This window comes from Corvus cornix, chromosome 12 (assembly GCF_000738735.6).
Source record: "Corvus cornix cornix isolate S_Up_H32 chromosome 12, ASM73873v5, whole genome shotgun sequence".
NCBI classification, from domain to species: domain Eukaryota; kingdom Metazoa; phylum Chordata; class Aves; order Passeriformes; family Corvidae; genus Corvus; species Corvus cornix.
The window spans coordinates 366,895-379,525 of record NC_046342.1 but is presented as its reverse complement, the minus strand read 5'-3'; the positions used below and the strand labels follow the sequence as shown (position 1 = coordinate 379,525).

Genomic DNA, 12,631 nt, shown 5'->3' with positions numbered 1-12,631 from the left:
GAAGTGTGCCCAGTACAACTGTGTATAGGTGCATGCGAGATTATTTCACAAGAGCTCAAGCATCCCCCAGGGAGGAAATCCAAGGCCAACACACGCACTTCCATGCTCATGGCTTGCTGGTAATAATCCAAAGGGGGGAAGCAGGGTGCGGGGGAGGGGGAAGAAAAAGAATGAAAAATTTCAAAAATGAACAAGAAAATGAGCTATAGCTCATTTCCAGCCAGTGGAAGTGGTGGAATGGTTTCTGGCCGGCTGGAGAGAAGGATGTATACAGGTCTGGGGAGGTGAAAAGGGGAGAAGAACCAAGAACCGTCACTCTTGCTTTTATCAGTGCAAATTTGAATTCTTTTGTTTCCTCCAGAGATACAGAGTAACCACCAGCAGACAGCACTTTGAAAGCCAGTAGTATCACAAATCACCTACAGAGTCATGCACAAAACATCAAACCTAATTCTGTCACTGGTTTAGTGGGACAAATCAATGAGGCTACTTACAGAATAAGGTCCTACTCAATAGGGATTAGGGCGTCAGGAATCTGATGGAACTGGGTAAATATGAAATGAAGCTCTGGGAGCTGCAGCCTGGGGAAAAGCAGCAACTTCCAACAACTACAACATTTGCACAGCAAACTACTCTGAAAAGGGGCGGCTTATCAAGCAAAACAGAAAACTATTAACACTTGGGTAATTCATTCCAGGAACTGTATCTCATACTGTAATTCATGCTTAGGAGTAATGACTAGTTTATTTCCTTTTTACATGTAGAAAGGATGAAGGAAGAGAGATCGATGCCGTGGTGTGTCAAGGGACAGGAGCAGCAAGCTGCTGGGATGCCAAAAACAGAGTGGCAAGTCTTGGACCATGAGAAAGACCCAGATAAACTCTGCCTGTCCAGCCTCAGCACCCAAACTGCTCCCAGCCCTGGCAGATCCCATCAGTGCTTTGTTATGACATCTCTGATCAGCAGCAAAAGCACAACTGTAATTAAAGTAACATACAATCAGAAAAAATAGTTCTGGCATAGAGAATTCCAGAATGGTTTGGATTGGAAGATACCTTAAAGATCATCTCATCCACCCCCTGCCACGGGCAGGGACACCTTCCACTATCCCAGGGTGCTCCCAGCCCCATCCAACCTGGCCTTGGACACTTCCAGGGATGGGGAAGCCACAGCTTCTCTGGGCACCCTGTGCCAGGGCCTCACCAACCTCACAGTAACATGTTTCTTCCTAATATCTAATCAAAATCTCCCCTTTTCCAGTTAAAAGCCATCACCCAACTCCCTAAAGAAACTGAGGAAGATCCATCCCTGGAAGAGTCCCAGACCAGGCTGGGCGGAGCTTGGAGCAAAGTGGTCTAGTGGAAGGTGTCCCAGCCATGGCAGACAAGACAATCTCTAAGATCCCTTCTAATCCAAACCATTCTAGGGTTCTAGGATTCTCTGACTTGTCCTAAACTTTCTTAATGGCAACAAAAAGGACAACCCTCGAAATTAGAGTCTGCTTTTGTACACACTTCTGAAGTAGACTCAGCCTGACTTGTGAACCAAGCATTTCTGTAAAATTAATTTTGCAAAATTTAGGATTGATCTCTTCCCTTGTCTATGTTCCTTCCACCTCGAAGACACTCATTTGTCCAGCCTTAGCAGATCAGCCAGACCCGTGTCATGGAGGCTCAGCATAGTCCCTCTCCCCCAGCTGTCACCAAGGCAGAGGCTGCTGCTCAGAAAGGGTTAACAGCTGCCACAGGGAATGATTTTGGAGCTGCTGCCTTGCTTTAGAAGGAACACAATTCAGCAGCAGCAGTGAATCTCATGAATTACAGAGCATTTAAAACAAATCTGAAAAAGTGATAGCAATAGTCTAAGAAACAAATGGAAAATTTGGCACCATTCCAAAACAAGACAAAAATGACATTTCCCCCATTCGCCGAGGTGGAAAGGAATACCTACAAGCATCGTTCAACATAACAGACCACCTACACGTGAAGCTGTTCAGCATCCACTCAGCTGCTCTTGGCAGGAGGGTTTGCCCTGGCTGGGCTCCTGCAGAGACACTGCAAGGTCAGGCCAGCGCCGGCTCGGACGCAGCGAGGCCGGGCCTGGAGCTCAGCCATGCTGACCTCATCCCTTTGAGCCAACGTAAAATTGCAGCTACTAATATGCCTTTAAAGCCACTACCTCTGCAGAGGGTGCAGAATTACTCATCAGCAGTGTTTCCAAGCCTTCTTAATTCTCTCCTTGGAGCCGTACTACTCACGAAAACTGTAAGCTCAGTTTTATTGCCAAAATGAATGCAGCCACTTTGCCAGCATCCTACAGCCCTTCCAGTATCAAATTCCTTTCTGACATGAGTGTATTTTGATGGTGCTCTGTTCACAACTGATTCTACAAAAACCTGTATTAGTATTACTAATATTCTTACCAATATTGGTATTACTGATATTACTCCTTGTATTGGTACTACTGATACTATTCCCAGTATTGGTACTTCTGGAATTATTCCCAATATTGGTATTACTTACATTATTCCCAGTATTGTTATTATTGATACTACTCCATTATGTCCCATGAACAACTGTTATCCTGCAAAAAAAATTATCTCAAGAAATACTGACCCTCAACAGAGAAAAAGACCACCAATTACCAGAAGTTAAAAACTAGAGAAACTTAAACAAACATGAGGTCACTAAAATCATTGAGGTTAAGCAGACCCACAGCAGCCAAGCATGTACCTGAAATTTCTGTCGTTTTGACTTCACTGATCCTGGGCTCCCTATGCATTAAGGATGATACTTTTGTGCAAGTACGTGCAAAGAATTAAACAAGAATTATCCGAAAATTTGAGATTTTAAAGTAATTATTTAAGCAAGTATTGCCTGAAAGACCAGGTACTATTTTCATATCTAGTCAGGGACCAGTGGTTGCCACTATCAGTTTGCCAACTTTTATTGCCTAGAATCTAATTTCCGTTAATACTGTAAGCTGAAATATGCCTGCATGCATGGTAACTCCCCCTCCCCTTCCAGACACATTCCTCAGGAATTCGCAGCAGCTTCCCAGAACCATCATCTATGGGTCTGAACAAAGGAGATTGGCTACAGAAGCTTGGGTGAAAAAGATAATTGTTTGAGAATTCAGGAAAACATTCCATTTGGACTCAAAACACTTACGTGTAATTTTTACAAGGGAAAATGTCTTCAACAGTCACTTGGAAAATGTTCTCCCAGTTCAAGTAAACCTCAGTTCTAACACTTCTCATATGGGTATTGGATATGGTATATCTGAGAATCATGGAATCACAGAATAGTTTGGGTTGGAAGGGACCTCAAAACCCATCCAGTGCCACCCCCGCCATGGCAGGGACACCTTCCACTGTCCCAGGCTGCTCCAAGCCCCAGTGTCCAGCCTGGCCTTGGACACTGCCAGGGATCCAGGGGCAGCCACAGCTGCTCTGGGCACCCTGTGCCAGGGCCTCCCCACCCTCACAGGGAAGAATTTCTTCCTCGTATCTGCTCTAAACCTGTCCTCCTTCAGTTTAAGGCCACTCCCCCTGTCCTATCACTGCAGGACCCTGCAAAATGTCCCTCTCCTGCCTTCTTGTAGAAGGTGCTGAAAGTAATTGAAGTGAAAAATTCTTTACATTTTGTACCTACTGATATTTTTTTTAGTAACTTGCAGCCTTGGCTTCAGCAGACCCCACCAGGCCAGCGTGGCAGCAGGACCAGTGCTGCAGCCTGTGCCGCAGCACTGGGATATGATGTTCCAGCTCCCCACAATGTCCCCGGAGAGGAGACCAGCACCACAGTCTCAACCTTCAGCATCAGCAGCCAGCCCCACCCCAGCACCACTGGAGGCAGAATGTATCCCAGGGTTTTCCCAGGCTTCCTTGTCAGGAAGGGCACAGGGTATCCTTCCTCTTCCCTGTGCTTTCGATTCTCCCTCCAATCAGGCACTGAGCCTGTTCTCAAAGGACACACAAGCTGCTGAACCCTTGCTGCTCCTAGTGAAGGAGAGGGAGGGATTTGTGGATATCAAGTAATGTTCCATTTAAAGAGCCAAGAAAAGATTTTTTTATCATTGTGATACAGGAGGAAGGAGAAGAGGAAGTTACAATATCATTACCTACTGATTCCCATTTTTACAGTGGTATAAAGGCAACAGTCCCAAACCCACTTTAACCTCCACTACCAATCTGGAACTTAAAAACCACTAATTCAAAATGGGAAAGGAAGATGTTAAACAGACAGCCACGATACTGATCGAGGGAAGCCAAGGAGAACAGGAGCATTACCTATTACACTTTTGGCAAATGAAGCTCTCTTGAGTGTTGCCAGACCCAAGTCTCCTATTTTCACAGATCCAGTTGGTCCAGTAATAAAAATATTGTCACATTTCAAGTCTCTGTGAATTATTGGTGGAGTTCTTGTGTGCAAGAAAAGAAGACCCTTCAGGATTTGCCGACACCAACTCCGCAGGACTTTAGGTTTCATCACTTTAAATCTCTTCAGATACCTAGAGCACAACATACATAAAAGTGGGAATAAAGGAAGTGAAAACATTTTGTTAGAGATTTGAGGGGTTTAACAGCTGAAACTCCATTATGGATAAAAGCTCCTTATTAGATGCCACAAGAGCAGCACAGAAATATCCCAAAATTGAAAGAAACAGTTCTTTTCAAAGCAGGAATTAGAGCATTCAGTTTTATGGAGGATGATAATAAGCATTTTTGGTGCAAATACAACCAAATATTTTGAAGTCTAATAGCTCAGCAATTCACTGCACGCAGAGAACAGTTTTAGAATATGTTCATATATTCAAATCAGAAGAATACTGAAGTTCAATTTTAGCCACAAGACTTTGACTTTTTTACCATGCACCTGCATTTCTTTCCATTTACCTGAAGCGCTGGTTGGGAGGGGACATTTGGGGAAGATGTAGGGCCTGCTAATGCACTGGCTGAGTAGCACACTGGCTGAGTACTTCTCCCATTGGGGCTGAAAATCTGTTCCAGAATTCATGCCAACTGCTTTACATCAACCTTAACAGGACTGTCAGTATCAGAAGCTATTAATTAATATTGTTTAGGAGATAACCTAGAGCACCTTCAGCTTCTAAGAGATTCTACCATTCAAGTGCTCTTCCATTTGAAGTCCCTAACAAAACATGCAAATACAAGCACAAAACCAAGCACTAAACACACCCTGACAAATCTGAACGTCACAGGCGGAAGATGAAACACCAGAGAACAGCTTCGAGTTGCATAACCGAAACAGGGAAGCAGGCAGAGAGAGATGGAGGCCAAAATTCTGCCTGTCAAATCACTGCAGTTCAAATGCAGGGACAAATGACAGACACCAGAGAACAGCTCCATTTTTTGCTTTTATCTGGAGATGGCTTTTTTCAGCATATGAAAGTAGGATTTTGCTATAAATTTCTGCTGCTATTCTTAGCCCCCTTGCCGGGAGCGCAGTACTTACGTCTTCAGCGTTCCAGAGGTCATCAGCTCGGTAACCAGCACGATGCATCTTTTGCCTTTTGCACAGGATTCCCAGAAGTCATAAAACCTCACAATGTTTGGGTGCTGCAGACCTTTCAACATTTCTGCTTCCTCTTTAAATCTCTGCCTCTCTACTTTTGTGAGTTTTCTGTCCTATAAGCCAAAATGAGACATTATTATTAGTGATGGACAAAAATAAAGGCTCTGCATTGCCAGGGTATTCAGAATTTTAGATTTGTTTTATGCTTGTGTCAAAAGCAATTATAAAATCTTTTATGTAAGAGAGCAGCAGCATGCATGAACTAGGGCACTCGGCCTAAATCCAGCATTGAGAAGACAAAGAGATGCCTGTGCTACGCCATGCTCGTGACAGCACTAATATTTCAGGCACCATGAACACACCCGTGGCATGATGGATCAACCCTCAGCTATTTCTTCATGTTTGGGTGTTCTGAGACTCATTATCTAAGGTATTAATACCACAGAATGTCATTTCCAGGTACAAATGTTCTCACAGCCAGGACAGCTCCCACTGCCCACAGCTGCTCCTGGGATGCTCTGGCACAGACCACCAGCTGAGGTCCCTGCTCACCACACTGGGCTCCACAGCCCATCCTGTTTACCTCAGGATAAATTAAGACCATATCACCTGCCAAAAATACCCAAACACATCCATTTTTCTATGTGTTTGCTGTTCTGCTTCATTTTACAGACTTTCTCCTTTTTGGTAAAGGAAGTGTTTCCAGCTGTCCTTCAGCTTCTTCCACAGGCCGCATATGCATGGAAATTCTTTAAATTGGAAATGTGAAATGTCATGCTCTACTACTCTGGTTTTCCTAGAGAAATTTCAGGGCATTTGCCATAAGCTCCGGGCTGTGCCGTGACCCTGCCCAGCATGTGCAGAGCCTCTCTGCCCCTCCCATGGCTCCACAGAAGCTCCAGGGCTGCCTGGACCTCACCAGCACATGGAGACCTCCAACAGGCAGCTCAGACACTCCCTCCGACCTCTTAGGATGACGAAACAGAGCAGCAGGGGAGTTCCACCCCAGTCCCCACAATCGTGCCTGCCTGGTTTGCTCCCCTTGGCCAAAGCGTTGCCCACCCCTGCCCTAGAAACGGAGCTTTTGGGATCTTTAGAAGGTACTCTTACTCAGAGAACCAAACCCTCGCCAATCACCAAGATTATTTAGTTCATATTTTAACCTCAGACATCTTCCTTTTCTCAAGTCACTTAGGCACATCTACAGGAGCTGCACTCCTATGTACACGGAGTGAATTAAGTGGGAACACAGCTGACTTGTAGCCAAGATGCAAAAGGATCAGCCACTGCCATTTCTACAGCTGCCCTCACCCACAACCCCAGACAGCTCAAGATGGGAACGAGAATTCCCACAGCTACAAACAAGTCAGCCTCACACAGAGACTTCGTCAGAGGAAACACAGGCTTGGAACCGTGATGAGGCTCTTGGTGGATGACAAAACCCTGCCACGGTGCTGTGTGTGCCTGGGGGGAGTTTTTCCCCTGGTACTGGGGCTGTTGAGGGGTTTCTCCGTTCCCTTTGCAATCCGTGGAGCAGCATCAGAGCAAACCCTGCCCAAGCAGCAGCAGCAGCCCTTGGGATGGGCAGTGCAGGGTGCCCTGTGGTGACCAGGCCTGGGTCCCAGGGCAGCCAGGAGCACCCCATGCCCCACAGGGACAGCGGCACACAGAATGCCCACAGCCGAGCCAGGCAGCACCCCTGCTGCTCTGCACCAGCTGCCTTTTCCCTAAAGAAAAAAAACCAGGCTGTCTAACGAGTCAGGCAAGAAGAGCCACAGAATTGCTCTCAAATCCATCACTTCTTCCCTACTGCTGAGTTTCCATCTAATTTAAAACCTGTAGAATAAATCAGACACACTGCTGTTAGGGAGAGGGAGCAAGTCCCTGTGTAAGGCAGGAAGAGCAGAGTGGGAGCTGGCAGAGAAAAGGAAAGGTGGCCACACAGATCCAGCAGATTTGCAAAAACTTTCCAAGTAAAAAAAAGAAAAAAAAAAGATTACCACAGTCCTTGACTCTCATTTCCAGGTTTCTGAGCACTGTGAGAACTTTTCCACTGCTACTTTATTGGTAACTTTTAAAACTATCCTTCAGCAGACTATATAGACTATATATTCTGTATAATCTCCATATTATGAGCAAGGGTCATTTTGGCAACTGCAACAAAGTGATTCTGGAAGACAAATGTGTGTTTTATTTGTAATTACAGTGGACTAAAATCCGGATTTTTTTCCTCAGACTGATATCTGAGCATTGTTTTCCAGCTGGAGAGGCAAGGCAAGGGCCAGGACAGAGCTGCCACGCCTGCGGCTGCAGCCTCCACCACAGGAGGGGTCTCTGGTGCCATTAGGGCTCAATCAGCCTCCTCTAAATTCCTCCAGGCTGAACCTGACACGAGTCGCTGGCGAAAACATAAACTGATTCTAAAAAGGCTTAAGGGTTGAAGTGTTTTCTACTCTGAAGCAGCAGAAACACCTGTTTAACTGCATGACTCACTCAGGGTTTAATCCAAACCCAAGAAACCTTCACTGGGGTCACAGACATTTATTCCCCATCATATAATCCACACAAGGTAAAATGTCCTCATCCCGAAGCTAAGGGTGTAAGCCTGAAACAACCTCCAGGCATTACATTTTAAGATAGAGAACAGGATTGTTTGGAAAGGTCATGACAAAGAAAGGTAAAAATAGACTCATTGAACAGTTTGGGTTGGAAGGGACCCTAAAGATCATCTGATTCCAACTCCCTGCCACAGGCAGGGATACCTTCCACTAGACCAGGTTGCTTCAAGCCCCATACATCCTGGCTTAAATCCACTCAACCGGATTTAAGGCATCCTTTGCATAACTCAAATTTATCAAAATTTGGACGAATAAATTGAGTTTCCAGATTCATCCAAGGAGTCACAATCTCCGTGCTCTCTGATGCAGCAGATGTTTTCAGCTGCTGGACAGGAATCTTGGGGATGCCAAGTTATACACAACAGCCCTGGTCCTCCTTGGTTTCCCACATCTAACAGTGGCATCACAGGGAGTGACAAACCAGTTCAGTGCTCTGTCTGCTACACTGCATTCAGGGCACTACTGCTACCCTGGCCTTCCTCCAGACATGAGCTGGAGGAAAACATTCTTCTCAGTGTGATTCAGGTGATACCAGTATCAGTTTGCAGGTACTGACACACTGTCCCTCATTTTAAGACATTCACATCTCTTGGCTTTTTCCCTCCTTGCTGGGACACAGAGTCCAGGCTCCAGAGGTGACATTGTAATTCCATTTCAAAGAACTGAAAGCTGCTCAAGTCCACTACTCAGCACCAAGGTAAGATAAGATGCAGCCACAGCTGGGCAACCTGTGCCAGGGCCTCACCAACCTCACAGTAACATGTTTGTTCTGTGAGAGTGGGGAGGTGCTGGCACAGGGTGCCCAGAGCAGCTGTGGCTGCCCCTGGATCCCTGGCAGTGCCCAAGGCCAGGCTGGACAGGGCTTGGAGCAGCGTGGGACAGTGCAAGGTGTTCCTGCCCATAGCAAGGGGTGGACAAGATGGGATTTAAGGTCTCTTCCAACCCAAACCATTCTGTGATTCCATGAATTTCTGAATAGCACTTTACAGCCTCAATCTCTGTAAATCCCACAACCATTCAAACTGGATTAACATGATGTTTGCCACAGGAAGATAGGATATTCACTTATTTGTATCTATAATCAAAGTTCTGCTAATCCAACACATGTATGTTCTCTGCTTCTCCCTACTCATCACAGGCAGGACAAAAAAAAAATGCCTCTCTCTGCTAATATAAAATTTATCCCTTCATTAAGTTCCTTAGTGGGGAACACCAGCAAAGACAGGAATTAGTTAAGTAAATGTGTTAACAAAAGGAAAGGGAAAACTTACAAATTAAATTTCTGGAATGGCACCCAAATTAACAGCAGGAACATGTTCAGTTAGTCATCCCCAAGCATCATTTCCTCCAGGTTGTAACATATGGGCTCTGACTAAGGATCTGAAAATTATACAAGCAGGAGATTGGCTTTCACCTGAGCCTTCAGAAGATTTCCAAGATTAACAAACGAGGTCAAGTTTCTTGCCTAATTCCTTGTGAGGGGCAAACAGATTTGGGAATCAACTCCATTCCCCCCCCCATGAAGAAAGGGGTTCTTTCAAACAAGACTACACAAATTTTTCACAATCAATGCATAGAACCCTGGAGGAGCAGGGTCTGGAGCACAGCTGTTGCCAACTAAAAGCTGCTTTGTAGTTTCTCAGAATTTTTAAAATATTCTCCTTTTAAAGTCTTGAATTTTCACTAATGTTAAAAAAATTTAAACTACTTTAAACACTTGGATATCTTACCTACTTCCTGGCCTAAGGGCTTCTGTGTCTAGCTAGCCAACAAATACTGTTTTCTTGAGAGTTTTGTTTTGTTTTAAAATTCTTAAATAGCTGCATTTACTGATGGTTATTTCATTTTATCTCATTTTGAACAGATGAAGGCCTGTCTGTAGGGCAAGTAGGAGCATTAGGTCAGCAAATGAGGCCAGGGCTCACCTCCGTCACACAGAAGCTCTAACATCCCTGACCCACATCAGTGATGAAGAAAGAAAAACCAGAGGCACTTCTGACCCAGAGACAGAAATCAAATACCTACATCAGCAGAACGAACATCTGTTCAGATTGTTACATTTTCACATCTACATTCCAAGTACGTACTTTTGCTCATGTACCACAGCTACACTTCTAATCAGAGATGGCCTCGAGTACGAAATCAGTCACGGGACCCACTGCCAGCTGTGGAGCTGCCTGTCCATGGATTTACAGACAGGAGCACAGTTCTGCTCCCATGCACCAGCTCTGTGTCTTTAGTGTTATCCTGCCTATGCAATACATGTTTTATAGCATCCAGGACCTTTCATTCCCACACCCTGTACACTCAGTTATAAGCACTTATCACTTGGAGCAATCCTAAAGGATAAAATCCCCTCTCTGTGAACAAACAGCAGATGCCATCAGACAACTTGCAAATCAAGAAAAAAAATTTTACAGCTTCATTCCGTATCAGAATCCAGCCAACATTCCTCTTCACTAAGTCACCCTCAGCGAAGTTACAACCTGCTATTTGTCAGCGGCGCTAGTGAAGCGCAGGGAGATTTCCCAGGGGGAACTCATTTTCCAAAGGCATAAAAGCAGTCCTTGTCCCCATGGATACTCATAATTCAGTGAACAGGAGCTATGGAACAGGCTGAGGAAGATTTACTTATTTGCCTGAGTCATTGCTAGAAATCTATGGAAAATTAGGAGTTCAATTCAGACCTTTATGGCTAAATTTGGCAAGGTAGAAAAGGCTGAGCATGCTTTTTTGCTGGATGCAATCATACCTTGCTGTTTTCTAAATTGATTAAGGCACATGTCAAAGCCCTACAGCAGAGTAATGCTGGGATTCACACCTTCTACTGAACTTCAGCAGCTCATCCTGCAAGGGCAGGAAGAATGGGAGTCAATATCCCAAATCTCCAATCCCAACTCAAGCACCACAAAAACACCCAAGAAACCCAACACCACAGACAGAGCATGCTTTTTATAGATGAAAACCTCCCAACAACATGGGCAGAGTGTGTTTTACAGGTGAAAACGTCCCAGCATAACCACACCATGACAACCAATGCTTAAACAAAAGAAGTTCTTTGTCATGAGCAATTGAATTAATTTCAGGTAGCACCTCCTTAACTTCCTTAATTACCAGTGCTTCACAGGCTTCACTTAAGCTTGTGATTGCATATGAAATACCAAAACAGTTCTGACTTGCCTCACAAAACACCTTTTTCAAAGGAAACTCAGAAATCAGTGTGTGAAAAAATCTGGACAAACTGTGACACCAGATCCCCTTTGAAAGGAAAAAGCCCTCACCACAAAAAAACCACTCCAGGCATGTCATGAGAACCTGGTGTTTCAGTATTTTCTGGAATCCCTTCTGAGCCCAACATTCACTGAAGTTTAAGCAGCAATTAATTGTGTTTTAAAAAACAAGGTTTTGCTTCACCTACTTCCTGTAACCCATAAACGCAGTAACTGGGCAGGAAAATTACCCTCATTCCAGTGCTGGACTTGTCAGCACAGGAGGGATGCTCCAGCCATCCCTTGGAGGCTCAATCCTGGACTGGCCCACAGCAGGAGTGGAGGGAGACATTTCAGTGCTGCTGCCTAAAAAAATCACCTTCAGAGAGGTGGAAAGGGGGGACAAGAGCCAGAGAGATTCCATTGCCTTTGAAGGGCTGTGCTTCCCAGTATGCTGTGACCATCAAAACCTGTCCCAGCACCAGTCCAGCAGCAGGGACTTGCACGCTGAGAGGAGCTATCCCCTTTGTGCTTCTTCCATCTTACCTCCTTACTCTAGGGCAGTTTTCAAATTAACTTATTTTATAGGCATGAAATCCCCTTAAATTTTCTGGTCTGGTGGAAGGTCATGGGGGTTGGAAGATAATCTCTGAGGTCCCTTCCAACTCAAACCATTCAAGGATTCTGTGACTCTCTTTTCTGTGTGTTTGCTACACAGATACAGTATTTTTCCTAAAGAAGAGAATGCCACCCCTTGCCCACCAGAGACCCTGCCAGAGAAGCTCCTACCACCCTCTGCAGCCTGCCAGGAGGCACCCAAACCATGCTCTGTTATCAAACAGTGTTCAAACATTAATTCTCCCTTGGCCAATGAGCTTCACCAACCAAAATTAACACAGTACAAAGAATTAGCAGAACAAGCAGAGTTTGATTTAGCTTTGCTCTGGCAAATTTAATCTTGAGGTAGCATTCGATCCTGCCTTTCTAACAAGCAAACAGCATTTTCATCCTATTATTGCTACCATTTCCCATCTTGTTATAACCTAGAAATTGCATACTTCAGCCTGTGAAACACCCTTAAATATTCTTACCAGTGAATTAATCATAATTCACCAGCAACCCTAAGCAGGGAACAGGATGCTCAGTTGGTCTGAGATTGTGGTTTAGGAATGGTACTTCCCGGTTTGGTTCCTCCACAGGGACTCTCCAAGCTGCTTTCTCTCACTCCCCTGTTTCCCCCTACCCTCTGTGGCGGGATGAAGAGTAG

The 12,631-nt window shown here is 45.0% G+C and overlaps 1 protein-coding gene across 13 annotated transcripts in view; it reads right to left on the bottom strand.

Annotated features, from left to right (window-relative positions):
• The window catches only part of WNK2 (WNK lysine deficient protein kinase 2), a 102,952-nt gene that overhangs the window by 59,271 nt on the left and 31,050 nt on the right, over positions 1-12,631 (bottom strand). For all 13 annotated transcript variants that reach the window (XM_039558764.1, XM_039558754.1, XM_039558759.1 and 10 more), the window contains exons 2-3: positions 5,478-5,650; positions 4,292-4,512 (exon numbers count right to left, since the gene is read on the bottom strand). In XM_039558764.1, the coding sequence (XP_039414698.1) occupies positions 4,292-4,512; positions 5,478-5,650 (394 nt within the window). The remainder of the gene's footprint in view (positions 1-4,291; positions 4,513-5,477; positions 5,651-12,631) is intronic.